At 46.4% G+C, this 15,828-nt stretch overlaps 1 protein-coding gene across 3 annotated transcripts in view; it reads right to left on the bottom strand.

Moving 5' to 3' along the window:
• The window catches only part of si:ch211-267e7.3 (ADAMTS-like protein 2), a 127,133-nt gene that overhangs the window by 8,017 nt on the left and 103,288 nt on the right, over positions 1–15,828 (bottom strand). For all 3 annotated transcript variants that reach the window (XM_043700011.1, XM_043700009.1, XM_043700010.1), the window contains 6 exons: positions 14,033–14,159; positions 12,018–12,231; positions 8,682–8,837; positions 6,187–6,357; positions 3,701–3,877; positions 288–432 (listed from right to left, as the gene is read on the bottom strand). In XM_043700011.1, coding sequence (XP_043555946.1) covers positions 288–432; positions 3,701–3,877; positions 6,187–6,357; positions 8,682–8,837; positions 12,018–12,231; positions 14,033–14,159 — 990 coding nt within the window. The remainder of the gene's footprint in view (positions 1–287; positions 433–3,700; positions 3,878–6,186; positions 6,358–8,681; positions 8,838–12,017; positions 12,232–14,032; positions 14,160–15,828) is intronic.

Below are 15,828 nucleotides of genomic sequence, written 5' to 3'. Positions count from 1 at the left end.
GGATTTAATGGTGGGGTGGCTTATTGGATTGGGGATTTAATGGTGGGTGGGTTATTGGATTGGGGATTTAATGGTGGGGGGTAATTGGATTGGGGATTTAATGGCGGGGTGGCTTATTGGATTGGGGATTTAATGGTGAGGGATAATTGGATTGGGTTTTTAATGGTGAGGGATAATTGGATTGGGGATTTAATTGATGCAGCTGTTGTTTTCAGGATCTAATAGTTGAGGGGGTAATGGATTGGGGTGCAATTGTTTCGAGGTGGGTATATTTTGGCTAACCTTACCTGGTGCGTCCGTGGGACACAGTTGAACCTCACATGTCTCTTTTGCCTCTGGCTTTGTGGATGGATCGCAGCCTTGTCCAACTTCATCTCCCTGGTAACATTTCACTTCACGAACTCGGACACCACTGCCACAGGTTTTACTGCACTGTGCCGGATAAAGACAGCAGTTGGTCATTGGGACAGCACCAAACACACATTGCTGAATGCAAGTATGTGGCCAGGTGTCAAAGATCCGTAATGAGGAGAAACTGTTTGGGTCGTCAAAGAGGATTCGAGTGCCCGGGAACAGACCGTGTTCTCAGTGACTCAACAAGCATTCCAACTTCATTCCATCCAGGTCCATCAAGTACTTCTGTCCTTGTGCTTTTCCAATGCGGAACACAGCTCTCCCCTGACAACCCAATTAGACCCTCCTACATCACGTACAGAATAGGTTAGATGTAAAGTCACCGTTCTCTCCGTCAACCTAACTGGTAGTTACAGGTCAGATAAAGAACACAACGAACATGGGATTAAGCCATGTCTTGGCCACACCAGTCTATATTCTCTCAGACAAGTACAGACTAAGCTGTGTTCAACATTCAAGTTCCTTCGTTATGACCCACTCATTTCTGATGGACAGACTCAGGTGCTCTAAAGGGGAAAGTGAGGTCTGCAGATGCTGGAGATCAGTAGCTGAAAAATGTGTTGCTGGAAAAGCGCAGCAGGTCAGGCAGCATCCAGGGAACAGGAGAATCGACGTTTCGGGCACAGGCCCTTCTTCAGGTGCTCTAAAGCAATACCACAACTTGCATATTGAGATGCCAGTCTGCAGTATCTCAGATAATGACTGTTTGCACATCCATTGTCCCGTCCCAGTATCTTTAAGTAATGTTCTTCAATTTCTTAACTACTGTAACACTATTTTATTGACATCTGCCCATAGCAGATTCTCAAATACAGCTCTCCTGTGCAGTGTCTTAGACCCCTCTCTCCATATGCTCATTCTAGACTGGTGTCTTCTCTCTTACCAATGTCATGTGATCAGTTACAGCATCACGATCTAAATGAATCTCACTATACAACATGACCAGCTTGACAAGATTGATGTGGATTGCATCCCTCATGTCACTTTCCTGCTCTTTCCCTGTAACCATTGATTCTTATTGAGGCACAGAGGGACTGATTCACAATTGTCTCGTCACCGACTTATTGGTTAAGAGCTGCAGATTGCAGCGACTGATCGTGGAGGGTGGGTGGTAAACTGGCTTTCTTCAGGGTTTGGTGTTTTTGCTGCAGAGCAGAAACACAGCTATTTCTTTCCTGTAAGTCCAACGGCTTCTCACCCAAACATTCACACCCACACGTTCTTCAGCTACCTGAGAGCCAATCACATTGCAGATTATTGTTGGTGGGCAGAAGGGCTTTGATAACAGGTCATCATTCCCCAGACCAATCAGCCACTTGCTGCCAGCTGAATTTCTATTCATGCACAAACCCTAGCTCAGGCTCATCTGCAATGGGATTGGGCAAACTCCTGGAACAAGCAGCAGTGTAAACAGCACTTACAATGAGTGTCAGATAACTTGCTTTTGAAAAAGTGCAAAAGACCTTGGTTTCGAAAACAATCCTTTCCCCACTTCAGTCCACAATGAAAAATACAAAAACAAAAGTACATCTTTACATGCTATAGTTTATCATGTTTAAGGAAGGATGTAAATACTTTAGAAGCAGAACAGAGCAGGTTTAGCAGATTAATATCTGGAATTAGGTGCTTTGTCATATGTGAAATGGTTCAACAATCTAGGTTGTATTCGTTAGAGTCTTAAAAAAAGGTGCCTTGATTGAAACATAGGGGACCCAGAGAGGCTTTAACAGGTTGGAGTGGAGAGCTCGCTTCCTGTAATGGGAGAGTCTAGAACTAGGGGCTACTGGTTAAGTATCAATTCTTTCCCATTAAGGAGAGAAGGGAGGCCATTTTCTTTACTATCAGAGGGTCATGAGTTATGATTAGATTACTTACAGTGTGGAAACAGGTCCTTCGGCCCAACAAGTCCACACCGACCCTCCGAAGAGCAACCCACCCAGACCCATTCCCCTACATTTACCCCTTCACCTAACACTACGGGCAATTTAGTATGGCCAATTCACCTAACCTGCACATCTTTGGATTGTGGGAGGAAACCGGAGCACCCGGAGGAAACCCAGGCAGACCCGGGGAGAATGTGCAAACTCCACACAGACAGTCGCCTGAGGCGGGAATTGAACCCGGGTCTGTGGCGCTGTGAGGCAGCAGTGCTAACTGCTGTGCCACCGTGCCGCCCTCTTTGGACTCTCTTCCTGAAAAGGTGGTGGAATAGGTCTACGAGTACTTTAAGGCAGAAGTAAATAGCCTTTTATTAAGTAAGGGGTTGAAAGGTTATCAAGGGTAAGTAGGAATGGGGGAGTAGAGGTTACAGTCAGATCAACCATGATTTTATTGGATGGCAGAACAGGCTAGAGGGGCTGAATGGCCTACTCTTGTGCATTATGTTATATGATTCTGAAAAGAGAATGGGCTAACCCCCTTTCCTCTCACAAGCAATGAAACTGTTTGCAGGATTGGCAGGAGGTTGAGACAGTGGCAATAACTGCTTCGGGTTAATCTCTCTGAAAAGTAGTAGGCGATCAGTGGGGCTGCTCATGAAGTCCTTGTTAATACAGCAAAGGTATGCAGCAAAACTGGGATCCTGCTTCCTGGAGCACTCTGGTGGGCCACCCTAAACAGAACAGAACAGCTGGAAGGAAGGAGAGAGACTTAACATCAATCCTCCTCAGAGTTTCTGTGGCAATGTCTACCTTCGCAATGAAATCTGTAAGTGGTTGTTAATGTGTAATAAACTGTCTTGTCAACGAGCAGAGGCTCTCCTAGTGAAACCAGGTGGCGGCTTTCCTCAACTGCACTTGACCGAGCAGGTGTTGCAGTTTCCGACATTGAAAGAGAACGGTGGCAACAAACGTCACCATGAGCAGTAGTTCATCGTGAGCTGACCTGCCAATACAACTGCACCCAGTTCCAATGGAGCACGGAAAAAAAAACTGTCGAGAGGCCAAACACAGGAAACGTGCATGGGAAAGGACCAAAGGACCATAAGACATGGGAGCAGATATTAGGCCACTCAGCCCATCAAGTCTGCTCCACCATTCAATCATGGCTAATAGGTTTCTCAACCCCATTCTCCCACTTTCTCCCCGTAACACTTGATACTTAAGAACCTACCTATCTCTGTCTTAAATACACTCAGTGACCTGCCCTCCACAGCCTTCTGTGGCAATGAATTTGGTATGGAATTAAAGAAGCAAGCGGTTATTTGCTGCAGTACACACAGGGCAAGCTTACAGTCCCCTTTAGTAAATCAGTAAGACACAAGTGCTGACCCGGTCAGTTTGCTTACCTGGGACCAAGACGTTTTAAACCACTTTGAGCAGGGCCTCTCGAAACAGGCCGCCTCCTCGTCGGGCTTCTTGGAGTGACCACACCGGCTCTCCTCATACTCCTTATAAGCTCCATTCTCCAGGCCAGCACATAGAATCCTCCGGGTCTTCCTTCCCCGGCCACATGTGGCATTGCACTAAATTTAGTAGGACCATGGCAACCAGTTATTACACAGTTGGGTAGTCAGTCCATGCCCACACCCTACACCAGGGGGAGCTCAAGAGCTATCAGCCAGGCAGTAGACTGACTTATTCACCCTTTGGTCCCCCACAACCCTCCTACTAAAACTCTCCTACCCACAAAATTCTCAACTCCCTGTCTAGTTACTGGTGCCCACATTAACACAATGGTGACAGGTGCAGGCCGAAGCTCCCAAGTGCAACAGAATGTCAGGAAGTTGGCAAATATTACAGCGAGATATGAATGTAAAAGGTCTGACTTGAGATAACCCGAGTGACTTTTCCCTGGGAAGTCAATTATCATACAAAACGAGGCTGGACTGCTTTGTGAACCTTTGGGTCGCTACGCAAATCTGTTTCCGATCACCAGTCGCTCCTCTGTCTTCCTCGGGCTCCAGGCCTGCCTTTCTGTCAGAGGATGGGAATCCTGAGAAAGCTCAACAAGGATCCCAGTCCAGTTCTAAACTTTGGAAGTTGAAGGAACTCATTTTCTCCTCTGGCAGCCCTTCACCCCCTCCCATCCCCTCACTCATGCACAGCGTCTCACCCTCTCCTAGTCTCTTGCCCCCTTCCCAACTCTCTCATCAGCTCCCAGTCACGTAGTGCGAAAGAGGGCCGCAACTGAGATTGCACTGGAATTAGTGCTGGTGACGGGATCTCTCCACCACTGGAGAACCATTGCAGACCCCAACATCCCTTTCCCCCTTGAAGCATTTAACTGGCTAGTGAGGGACCTTCCTGGGATTTTAGACCTAGCAGGACAGAGATCCAGAAGGCCGACAGTTGCCAGTTAACCAGAAACTGGCAGCTCTCCATCACTGAATGTGTCCCCATGTGGTGCCTGCTATTGTTAACAGTCCAAGCACTTTGGCAGGTATCCCCTGACACCGGTGAATGAGGATTGTGGAGAGAGGCCATTACAATGGGGAGCAGAGAAGGATCAACACAAAGGGCAGCAGGGTGGCTCTCAGTTTCTTGCCCCACGTTTTGATGCCAGGCCCCTCAAAGGGGCACTGAGCTTGGAAACTCACACAGAGTGAGCCCAGCCACCATGGTCCCTGCTGCAGGAGACTGGATTATACTCAATCCCGGGAATGGTACAGAGACTACGACTGATGGTCCAGGAGTCCGAGAGAGGGAGGGGGAGAGCGAGAGCGAGCTGGGGGACAGGGTCCGGGAGTCTGAGAGCGAGCAGGGGACAGATTCCGGGAGTCCGAGAGGGAGCGGGAGACAGGATCCGGGAGTCCCACAGCGAGCGAGGACAGGGTCCGGGTGTCTGGGATCGAGCAGGGGACAGGATCCGGGAGTCCCATAGCGAGCGGGGGACAGGGTCCGGGAGTCTGGGAGCGAGCTGGGGACAGGATCCGGGAGTCTGGGAGGGAGCGGGAGACAGGGTCCGGGAGTCCCATAGCGAGCGGGGGACAGGGTCCGGGTGTCTGGGAGCGAGCAGGGGACAGATTCCGGGAGTCCGAGAGGGAGCGGGAGACAGGGTCTGGGAGTCCCACAGCAAGCGAGGACAGCGTCTGGGAGTCTGCGAGCGAGCTGGGGACAGGATCCGGGAGTCCCACAACAAGCGGGGGACAGGGTCCGGGAGTCCCACAGCGAGCGGGGGACAGGGTCCGGGAGTCCCACAGCGAGCGGGCGACAGAGTCTGGGAGTCCCACAACGAGCGGGGACAGGATTCGGGAGTCCCACATCGAGCGGGTCATGGTCCGGGAGTCCCACAACGAGCGGTGGACAGAGTCTGGGAGTCCCACAGTGAGCAGGGGACAGGGTCCGGGAGTCCCACAGCGAGCAGGGGACAGGGTCCGGGAGTCTGAGAGCGAGCAGGGGACAGGATCCAGGAGTCCCACAGCGAGCGAGGGACAGGATTCGGGAGTCCCACAGCGAGCGGGGGACAGGGTCTGGGAGTGCCACAGCGAGCAGGGGACAGGGTCCGGGAGTCTGGGAGCGAACTGTGGACAGAGTCCGGGAGTCCCACAGCGAGCGGGGCACAGGGTCCAGGAGTCCTAGAGCGAGGGAGAGAGTCTGAAAAAGTGGGGGAAGTGAGGGAAATTGACATAGCGGGCATTGAATTTTCTTCCTCTTCGCATAAGGTACTCGGTGTGAAGCATTTATTTAATGATGAGAAATCTTCAAGTGCTCTCTCTACTGTTCATCTCTCTTTCGCGAGCAGCCTTGAGGTTTTGTGGAGATAGGCAGTTTGCTCCAATTGAGTACTTTCTCCCCAGTATTCCCACAGCATGTGTACTAGTCCCTCACATACCTGCTCCCACTCCTGTGACACCCAGTGAGGGGGACAGTCTCTATCTCCACAGGGGTGCACCGCCAGGGGCTTTGTCGCCAGGTCACACTGCAAATCCGGTAGGACCTTGCCTTCGTTGTTCCTGCAAACCACGTAGCGTGTCATGCGGCCCTCTCCACAGGCTCCTGAGCACTGCATTGAGAAAAGGAAAGATGGGGCTTAGAAACCAAGCCAAGCAAATATTTCACCGTCAATAGCAACATCGCACCAGGACTTGTTGAACACCATTCCCAAAGTCAAAACCCCATCTCTTGGAGAAGGAGCAAGAGAAACATGGGATCCTCTAGTGTTAGTCTCTCAACTTGGAAATAGTTCACTACATCATCCAAACCCGAGAGCGACCACTGATCAGCAATTAACTCTGGTCTGGGACAATGACATAAACATACCAAGAATGAATATTGAATAAACTTCATTCATGTACAATTAATGGGCTCTGAACTAAAGAAAGGGAGGATTTAGGAGAGATGACCAGAAGGTTATGCGTTTGAAGCAGAAAATGGAGGGTGAAGAGCCTGTTAATGGAAGTAAAACATGGCCGCCAATGGTAGCGGGTATAGAGCTGGGGAAAGGGACAACAGGCTGGAGCCAGAGAGACAGGAAGGAACTCTGCAGCTGGAGGAAGTTGCAAAGATAAAGGGGGGGAAAGGCCATTAAAGTACTTAGAGATGAGAACTTGATGCATTGATGGTACGAGAATTCAATGTAGATCAGGAAGGTGTTATTCTGGGAAAGGATATGGACCACAGGGCTTTTTGAGGACCTGACGTCGATGATGAGTGGAGCACGGGAGATTAGCTGGGAGAGAACTGGAGTCTCTGTGTCTGAAGGTGACAACAGCACAAAGTAGGAGGGAGGATTTCAGCAGTTCTGAGGTCGGAATAAAAGGCAGGTGGTGTTCGACATAAAGTGAGTGGTGTTTTGCGATAGGTAACAAGATGGTGCCAGGGAGGGGACAGAGTTGGCAATGAAGAACGCAAACGGTCGATTTCGTTTTCGTGCATATAAGCAAAAGATGTGAATCCTCCAAGCCTGCATACACAATTTCCATTATTTGCAGTAAGCTCCTTTCCTCTTGCAAAGACATTGACTAGTGAGGGGTAGGCAGCCACACAATCCATTGTGAAACCAGCGTATTGGAAGACACAAGACAGTGAGCCCCACAGCGGGATGGGAGGTGGTGGGGGACGGTGGGGGTTGAAGCAGATTGTTTATAACAGGCTAATTCCCAAAGATGGGCTGAAAATGTGTTGCTGGAAAAGCGCAGCAGGTCAGGCAGCATCCAAGGTACAGGAGAATCGACGTTTCGGGCATAAGCCCTTCTTCAGCCCTGAAGAAGGGCTTATGCCCGAAACGTCGATTCTCCTGTTCCTTGGATGCTGCCTGACCTGCTGCGCTTTTCCAGCAACACATTTTCAGCTCTGATCTCCAGCATCTGCAGACCTCACTTTCTCCTCGAAGATAATTCCCAAAGATACAATGACCAATGTGACAACTAGACGGATTACGTCCTGCAGATAGGAATTCAGTGATATTGACCATGGAGCTCTTTTCTCAACAATTATGAAACATTTAGAAAGATCAGTCAAGAGGAAGACACGACAAACACAGAGTATCAGAGAAAAATCACGGTTAGGATCTAACAGAAATCAACATCAGCAGTTATCCCCTTTCCAAAAAAGGATCCAAAATATAATGTTGGATCGATGTAGATAAAACGTGAGGACAAGCTTTACTGGTCAGATTTTTATTTCTACCTACACCCCATCAAATCTGATGCCACTGATTACTATGACAGCAAATAATTGCAGTCAAGATTCAGAAATAATTATCCACAAAGCATAGATAACTACCACTAGGTCCCATGATCCAACTGGCCTCAGGGACCTCTGTCAAAGCCTAGTCAAAAATAATACTATCACCATATTTACATGACAGTGTCCCAAAGTGTAATACTATCACCATATTTACATGACAGTGTCCCAAAGTGTTATTGTCATCGTAGAATGAGTGTGCACTTGTATTAATGTCAGTGTGAGGTGTATCTCTGTGTGTGTTAGTATCAGAGCAGGGAGAGGGTGTCTGTGTATTAATGTCAGTGTGGGGTCAGTGTATCCTTGTATTAATGTCAGTACAATGTCCGTGTGTGTGAGATGCGTGTGTGTGTGTTACTGTCAGCATGGGATCAGTGTGTTTATGTTTAAGGTCGATATGTGTGTGCCTGTGCGGGTGTTAATGTCTACATGGGGGTAATGTCTTTTTCAGTAAAATATGTCCATTCATTATTGTCAGTGTGGAGTTGCAGTGTCTGTGTGATCCTGTCAGTAAGGGGTGAGGATATCTGTATTAACTAGTTTGTAAGTATCTTCCATATTGTGGACTGTCGATTCGGACAGATGGTGATCTGCCAGGTTCATTCGGATACAATAGATCAGAAGCATGTTGGCAGCCCTTACTGGTCCCCAGTCTGATGCAGTCCAACGACGGTCACAAGGTGGCCCCATGCACTCCTTCTTGTTGGTTGGTTTGGTGTACTCATCACACAAGCGAGGATCAACAGAGCATCGAACTTCACGTCTCATGCTCCCCCTGGTGCCACACCGCGCAGAACACTGAAGGGAGAAAGACCATTACTACAGTGGGCCATTATCCAAGATCATTTCCAATCACCAATAACTATCATCGCAAAACTGTTTCAGGACTGAGTCCTAAATAAAGATAAACATACTTCAACTCAGTATTCCATTTGGAACACAAAAACAGAAGCAATAAATCCTAAATCCTCAATTTACCTGCCTGATGGACTCGGGTTAACAAAAAAAAATACTGATCAGGTTCCTGTACTTATAAAAGAATCTACATATACTCATGTAAAAGTTGAATTTTTTAGATTTTTATAAGGTGAAATTTATGGGGTTGACTATTACATTGATACTATTTTTAAGAGGCTGAAATCCTGCATAACAAATTCCAGTAATTTCACAAGTGCTGCTGGGGAACTGAGCTCAGCTGAGCTGCATGCAAAAGGAGGTTGTCACCAGACTCTGACCTGATGTGTCCTTAAACCTTTGTGCCAAATTCTTCCATTTCCCTCCGCTTTCTCTGGTCTACAGTTGTTTTGGTTTTTCAAACTAACATTTTAAGCTTTTATCAGACATTTGACTCTCATACAGTCTCATTGATCATAGTAGCCATAAGAAATCATCAACAGCTGCATGGCAATTATTGTGAAGAAAATGCATATAGGACCATCTTATTTAGGAAATAATGGTGTGATAAACTTTGTATCACACTAATTATACTAATTATCATACTCGTTTGATAATGAACTTAATAATCTGTAACCTAATGTTGGTGTGAACTGTACATAAAACACATAACAGCATGAAAAAGAATCAATTTCCTCATCATAATATTTATGTACAGGATAATCGCTTGACTCACAAATGTTGATCTATTACCTATGAAGAACTAGGGTAGACTTTTACATGAGCTAGATGGAAAATTCCAGATTCTTTTGGCCAAAAATAGCGTGTCAACTTTCACATGAGATTGACTTTTACTTGAGTATGTATGGCATGTTTTGTAAATAAATAAACACTAACCATAGGCAAAATGAGACTGTTGATTACAGCTTTTAATTCTACTAGTTGGAACTCAATTCTCTTTTAAAACACTTGCACACCAATACAGATAGACATAAGCAAACAAAAAAACAAACTAGTGGAGGAAACAAAGCTGGGGAAAGAGTTCAATGGCACCAGTCCCCAGGATTTGATGAGATGTTCCTTTCTCTTCTGTTCTCTGAGCCCCTTCTCAGGAGGCACAGAGCAATGGGTGTACAGTGTACTACTATTGTAAAGCCATTAATTTACTGGTTGAAGACAACAGCTTAAAGCAATGGTGGGAGAAAGCAACCATCTTTCTTTCGGCTTTAGTTACTTTGCTGCAGAGATAGAGACACGGCACATGCTCCTTCAGCAGCCCAGAGATTTCTCCCCGACAAATCAGGATAAATCACATTGTTAACCTTCCCAGGAGCCAATCAGAGAGCTGTCGTCATGGTGATGACTCGTGGCATCAACAACTGGTCATGTTTGCACAAACCAATCAGCTACCTGTCACTGGACGATTCTCACTCTGAGAAAACCTCCTGATGCTGAGTCATATCACCTTTCCTCCTCCACTGCTTAAAAAAAAACAGCCGTGTAAACACAACTCCCAATGTGTTCTAGTAACTTATTTTTATAAGTGCAGTCACTCCTTCCACAGTCCTTGGTTTTAAAACAGCCCTTTTCCCATTCTAGCGCACAATAAAAAGATGCTGTCTTTACACCTTCCAGTTGCTCTTTATCCCAGTCCACAAGTTGTCAGTGGGCGACGATTCAAACACCTAAATCCCTTTCCTCACCTTTAAGAAAATACAGATCAGCAGTACGATATAATCCTAATCAAAAACAACATTTCCACCCACTGTCTTGCTTCTCATGCTTCTGCTTTTAGTCTTTCATGCAGTGCTACTGTTTGCCGTCTCACACAGGGCTGTTTGAGCATTGACATGTTGAAGAATCTCTTGGTTAACAATATCAGGAGCCAGGGGATGGACTGTGGGTGCCAATCTTGATCCACAGAGAGAAGGGTTCACTGTGCACTTCTCTCTGCTGTCCTGGTGGTTCATGTGGCAGCATTAGAGAACCTTCACAAATGGGTATAGGTCACTAAAACTGGATGAAGTAGTCTGTCACAAAAGGTTCAGCATAAAAACACATCATCTTCAACCCCCCTGTTCCCCGACCCGATCACAGAAACTATTTACACTCCACCCCACCAAATGCCCATTCCCCTGACCTGACCACACAGCCCCTGACTACTCACCTATTCAAACCACTCCTGACACAACTATCAACCCCTTCCAAATACACAGCCCAAAATATCCATACCCTCCCCACTCCCCCACCCCAAACACAAATATCCAAGCCACACCTGAGCCAATTATCTATTTCTCCAATCCCGACCACTCATCCCTTGACTACCCATTCCTGCCATCCCCACAAGCTGTCTATCCACCCACACTACCCTGGATTACCCATCATTCCACCCCAATGAACTAACCTGTGCATCAACCTGACGGCCCATTCCTCCTAACCCAACTGACCGTCCTTAACCCAACTACCCATCATCTCCATTGTCTACCTGAAGTAAGCCCATGATCATTTTGTAAATCCCAATTAATAGTCCCCTCAAACAACTCTTCTCAGAGAAGAACAAAAACAGCTCCTCTAAAGTCAATTTGTGACCAAACTTCCTCATTCCCGGAACCATTCCGGTAAACCTTCACTGGACACTTTCTAAATTGTCGCAAGCAAAACTGGACACAATTACTCCAGTTATTCACTTTAGAACGTTGCAGCATAAGTTCTGCCTTTGTACTCAATATTTTTGTTTAAGGAGCTCAAAATTCTTTAGTCTACTCTTTCATGTATGCCCTGCCATTTTCAAACATTAATGCATTTGAGCCTCCAGGTCCCTCTGTTCCGACAAACTATTTTGATCTGAGCCATTCTGTCTATATTGTTAAATAATGGATGGGTCATTAGTGTTAATTTTGTCATTGGTGCCTTTGTTCAAGAATTAATATTTAATATTCCCATGGAGCTACAATTTCCTTCCTTTACAAAGCACGGAGAGTCACAGATATTTGAAGTGTAAAATGTTCTCAGTAACTTTCAACACAGTGTGAATATTCAGACAGCTTAACAGAACAAAGCCGCGCTTAAACAAAGTTGCGTTACCTCTGACCACTCTGACACCTCCCACTGCGGCCCACACCCCTTGTTTTTGCAGAGTTTGCGCTCCACTGGTCTGGTCAACTCGGCTGCTTCACACAATTCATCGTAAACAGAGCTGTCGAAACCCGGAGCGATCATTTTCCAGCACCGCACTGTCCTGAATTGATAGCCTTCCCCGCAGGTCCGGGAACATTCGCTCCATCTGCTGGTCTCCCATCTGCAAGGCATTCAAGGAAAAAGAAACATCCAGTGTGACTACAAGACGAGGAAAGGAGAGCGTGCTGGAGGTATGGCACAGATCAGCTGTAATACTAACAGAATGGCAGAACACTAGAAGGGCTGAATGGTGTCCTCCTGCTCCTAAAGTTCAACTGCATCAAATGACGAGTTGACCATTGAAGTTCACTTCTCAAATTCCTCAATGCTTGTTGCGTTTGTATAATTCGCTCATGGGAGGTGGGAGTAACTAGCTAGGCCAGAGTCTGTTGCCTATCTCTGGAAACAGTTAAGAGTTAACCATATTGCTGTGGGTCTGGAGTCACATGTAGGCCAGACCAGGAAAGGTCAGAAGATGTAGGCTTTCCTGAAAAACAATGTACTGGCACTGGAAGGGGTACAGAGGAGGTTCACTCGGTTGAGAGAGTTGAGTATACTGGGGCTATACTCATTGGAATTTAGGAGAATGAGGGGGGGGGAATCTTGTAGAAACATATAAAATTGTGAAGGAATGCGTAAGATAGAAGCAGGAAGGTTGTTTCCACCAGAGGGTGAAACTAGAACTCGGGGCATAGCCTCAAAATAAGGCGGAGCAGATGAAATTAAATTAGCTTTATATTCCAGAATTTTATTGAATTCATACTTCAGTGAATAAATTCAAACATTAGCCCAGGGTTCTGGACTACTGGTTCAGTGACATTACTATGGTCGCACTACTCCATTAAATCTTCCTCATGGGATTCAACATTATCTGGGGAAATACCAATAGGTTTGATCTCATCGTTCCTAAATTATCCACATTAATAGGAAGCATGAAAACAAGTGTTTTAAAGGTGAGGTCCTATTAAATGTTGGTATTCAGAGGGTTTTGGGTGTTCTTACACATGGATCACAGAAAGATAGTATCTCGGTCAGCAAGCAATTAGAAAGATAAATATTATGTTCACCTTTATTTAAAGAGGTACGGAGCAAAATAAGGAGGAAATCAAATCCTGTTGCATTGGTGCACAGCTTTGGTCTTCTTACCTAAGCAAGATGTCCTGGTCTAAGAGAGTTTGCAAAACGTTTACTGAACTAAATCCTGAGATGTAAGGGATGTCCGTGAGAAGAGACTGTAAAGAATGAGTCCAAATTTTGTGCATTCTAACGAAAAGTCATTACTATGAAATGTTAGCATTGTCTCTCTCTCTCTCTCTCTCCACAGATCCATTAATAGTACCCACTGGGTTTCTTCAATATTTTCTGTTTTTATTTAACATTTCCAATAACCACAGTATTTTGCTTTACTCTGGACTTGAAAAGGATGAGAGCTGATATCACTGAAACTTGGAAAATACTTCAAGGACTCAACACAGTAGATGCCGAGCAACTATGTCCTCAACTCGGGAGCGTATACACCTAAAATTAGTCTCAGGATAAGAGGTTGGATGTTTAGAATGGAGATGGTGAGGATCCTTTTTGCTCTTAAGTTTACAAATATTTGAAAATATTATCCAATATTATCTCAATCCTAAAGGATGGATGCTTTGGACTGATATCCATGGATTTTTAGCACCCAAGGGAATCTGGACTACTGGACTGTACATCAGGAAGGTGGAGTTAATATTGATATTCATCCATGATCTTATTGAATTGCAAAACAGGCTTGATGGGTAATGTGACTTAGTCCTGATCTTATTTCTAATATCTTTAAGTGAGTAGGTGTAGATTTCAAACCAACAGCCCTAGCAGAGGAAGGGCAGGGGTTCCGCCTTTAAACACAATATCTACACCACATTTGAAAAGCCACTGAGCTCACTTACCTGGGAGGGCATTCCCTTCCTGTGCAAAATTCATGTGTCGGCTCAGGCCTGGTAACTGCATCACAGTGAGACTCATCCACCTCCACTCCATCGTACCTGACACACATAGCATAAGAAGTGGTAATGCCTGTAGGGAGGGAGAGGATTACAGTTCACTAGACATTGTTTCAGCAGCCTTGTACCAGTTATACTAAGAACCTTGTTTCTGATGTCAGTGCCCAGTAGCAACACACTTGCCTCCAGGCCAGACGGGTGTCAAGCTCCATTCTGGAGATCTGAGCAGCAAACTCAGGCTGGTGCTCCAACGCAGCACCAAGGGAGTGCCACACTGTCAGCACTGCGCAACTATTTTCTGCAGCAGCTCGAGTTCCAGGTTTGGAATCTGAGCAGCACTCACAATCCCTGCCATCCATTCAAGAGGCTGAATGCGAAGGTGGAGTGCACTCACCTGATCACCCTGCAGTTTAGCAGTACGTGGGGAGAGAGGGAATGGATGAACACCAACAGGCAAAAAGGAACAGGCACGCTGTGCATGGGTCTCCTGAGTACATCCCACTCGCCAACCAGCATTCAGATCGGATTCCGGATGGTTCGTCTAGGGACTGCAGCCAGGCTCAGCTGTATGGGGTCAAGGTTGAGGGTGTGGGTGCAAGGAAGGCTGGAAGAGCAACAGTGACAGGAGATTGAGACTTTGGGAGGTAGATCAGTGTTTCTGCAGCTACTTACATGAATCCAGGATGTTATGTTGCCTCCCTGATCTCACAGTGGTGAAAGGGTGTCACTGAACAACTGTAGAGCAGCCTGAGGGGTGGGAATTTGGGAGGGGGAAGTGTATGCAGATGGTGAGACAGCGGTGAACAACTAATGATCCATATCGGAACCTAAGACATGGAAAAGTAAAGGCCTGGTGGTCCTGAGTCAGATTTTAAGGAGCTTCTTAACAAGTTAGTAAGCTGGACCTGAACAGGATTAATCTCGAGATTACTATCAGTGCCACACACAACTGTATAATGGAATAAGAGGATAAAGCAGATGAAAAGATGGTGTAGGAGGGAGGAACTTAGATCTTGAGGACACTAGCACGCAGTGCTTGGGGAGGTGGAGCCTGTACAGGTTAGACAGATTGCACTTACCAGAACCATGACCAAATTCCTCATGCGGCATTTTGCTGGTGCTATTGGGAAGGGTTTGAACTACTTGGCGAGGTGTGGGAAATGTGATAATATCACTGAAGCACAGCAATGAACACAGACCACTGTGAGAGATAGATAGCACAAGAATAAGGCAGAGTAGTTGGGGTCAGATTAAGAGGGAAGGTAGAAAAATCTAGATCAGGGTTACCGTAAATGTATGTGAATGCACCAAGTATAATTAAAAAGAATGGACTGGATTTTCCAAGGAATGGGAATCTCACAGATAGCCTCTCTGCACCTTCATTTTTAAGGAAGGAGACAGTTCCGCATTTCCAAGAGAAGATGTCAACCAGGAATCATTCAGAAATGTTGTCCGCTGTCAAACAATAAACATAAAATGCAAGTGTGAGGTTAAGGTACCAGCAGGGGAGAGGGGTAGGGTGCCAGCTAAGTAGGATCCCCCATAGGGAGGGGGTAAAGTATTGGGAGTCGGTGCTAGGATGCGAGGTGGCAAAGAGGCCAACTAAGTGATGCACTATTTAGGGAGGTCAGGGTGGGTGGAAGAAATTGTGTCCAGTGGTGGCAGGGGAAGGGCAGTGTTGGCAGGTCACCGGGGTGGCAGAGTAGGGGAGTTGGGCCCAGAGACCGGGTGTGGGGGGTGGG

Source organism: Chiloscyllium plagiosum, chromosome 11 (assembly GCF_004010195.1).
Source record: "Chiloscyllium plagiosum isolate BGI_BamShark_2017 chromosome 11, ASM401019v2, whole genome shotgun sequence".
NCBI lineage: Eukaryota > Metazoa > Chordata > Chondrichthyes > Orectolobiformes > Hemiscylliidae > Chiloscyllium > Chiloscyllium plagiosum.
Note: the sequence above shows the minus strand (reverse complement) of the source record. Positions and strands in the feature narration are given on the sequence as shown.